This window comes from Phytophthora parasitica (assembly GCF_000247585.1).
Source record: "Phytophthora parasitica INRA-310 unplaced genomic scaffold supercont2.493, whole genome shotgun sequence".
NCBI classification, from domain to species: Eukaryota; Oomycota; class Peronosporomycetes; order Peronosporales; family Peronosporaceae; genus Phytophthora; species Phytophthora nicotianae.
The window spans coordinates 3,122-4,873 of NW_008649479.1; the positions used below are offsets into that span (position 1 = coordinate 3,122).

General features: G+C 45.2%; 1 protein-coding gene across 1 annotated transcript; it reads right to left on the reverse strand.

Annotated features, from left to right (window-relative positions):
• Positions 1-75: 75 nt before the first annotated feature.
• On the reverse strand, positions 76-381 carry PPTG_20340 (hypothetical protein; the record flags this gene model as incomplete). Its single annotated transcript, XM_008919097.1, has 1 exon — positions 76-381. One exon carries the CDS (start codon positions 379-381, stop codon positions 76-78), a length of 306 nt encoding a protein of 101 aa, XP_008917345.1.
• Between the last annotated feature and the right edge of the window lie 1,371 nt (positions 382-1,752).

Below are 1,752 nucleotides of genomic sequence, written 5' to 3' on the forward strand. Positions count from 1 at the left end.
GCAAGAGTGTAGCTGTAGGCTTTCCCACTCCTCATCCAATGTTACTTCGCCGTGCTTCTTTACGTAGCCACCTTTTTACTTACTCTTTGTGTTCTTTTTGAGCGCCTGAACCACCTTGGCCTTCTCGAGAAGAGTTTTCATGTCAATATTCGGCTTAGGGACGATCTTATTGACACTATCGGCTGCAGCTTTCCAGACCCCACCATACCCGTTCCCTCTGTTAGCCTGAGCAACTTCTTGGCCCGCTCCCCGAAGGAATCTCTTGGCATTGGCCGCAGAGTCAGGAAATGTCTTGGACAAGTCGGGATGAGGGAACGCTGCGACGACGTTGCTGCGAGCTAAAACCGCAAAGGCTAGAGCAACGTAGAATATACCGCGCATGACTGTAGAGAGGGGTGTCCGATGGAAGGAAGGGCCTTGTGGTCTTGAAAGGAAAACGTGAAGTGAGTGGTGGTTGGTGTGGCTCTATCAAAGAACGAGCGTGTTGCTCTGAGCGACATGCAAGTTTTCACTCAGTCTGATGCAGACTCTGGAACCACCTACAATAAACAAAAACTAAACAATAGCTCATAGGAGCAGCACACTCGATCATGAGAGCCCATAGAAAATCCACAGAATATTTGATTATTCGTTCTGAATAATCGTTATTATGAATATCGTCCAAAACGTTAAAAAAAATCGCTGTCCACACTTGCTTTGAGTGTAGTCCAAAACAAAACAAAACAAAAAAATGGATTGCACCCCTCAGACCACCGCATTAGAGGGGAAAATTGTACTGAAGCGTATGACGATTCTGTAAGCTAGTGAGCGCGTCGCTGGGCCAGCCTGCCCGAATACCGAGTGGTCTTGCTTCGCGGGCTCCTCACTCGGATTTGCTTCGGCTATTGAAAGCGACATTTCCACCGTTTGCACATTTTTGGGGTGTATTTTCATTTAACTTTATGTATAGTTCAACTTCTTCATTCGGATTTAAAAAGAAAGTTTGTATCAAGAGTTATTTTCCGTTATATATGTTCGCTTAACCTGCAATGCTGACATTAGTCTGGCAAACAGTTCACTTAATTAAGTGGACCAAGTGCTCGTACCTTGACGACGAAGCCTCCCATCTACCGTGCTGCTCTGGGCTTCATGCAGCAGCACTGCACCTTCATAATACGATACGCATCACAGAGCGCTAGGCGATGGTTCAGAAACAACGTTTAAGCCTCTTTGTCCTCCAGCGAACACTGAACGCGACAAGTATAATAGCGTACGACCAGCAGCCTTACCGTACTGAGAGAATTCAGTATACTAAGTACTGGATATTTTACAGTATCTGATTTAGGAGTGTTTAGTAGCGTTTTACGCTACATCCATCTAGCATTTCTGGAAAACGTTGTCAAATCGTCGGCCAATGCTATGATCAGTGCTGGGGAGTTGCTCGCGAGTTACATATTTTGCTACAGGGATAGAGAGTATGAACGTCGCGATATTTGCCCTTGGAACCTTTGAAACTATGTTTTTCGCAGCAACAATGTTTTTTTTTCTTTTTTTTTTCCCTATCTTTGATGACAGAGGGGGTGCAATCCCCATGAAAGGCGATGAATGGCTGTGGAGGCAGAAAGGCATGAGCAAGTAAGATTGAACCTAAAATGCTCGGTTTGTCACACAAAAAGTCGGTGGTGCTACTCACCTTGTTCTCTCCGAAGATATCTGCAGTGCATAGAACAAGTAGTACGATATCTTGCCCCGTAAACGTATATACTAAACCGG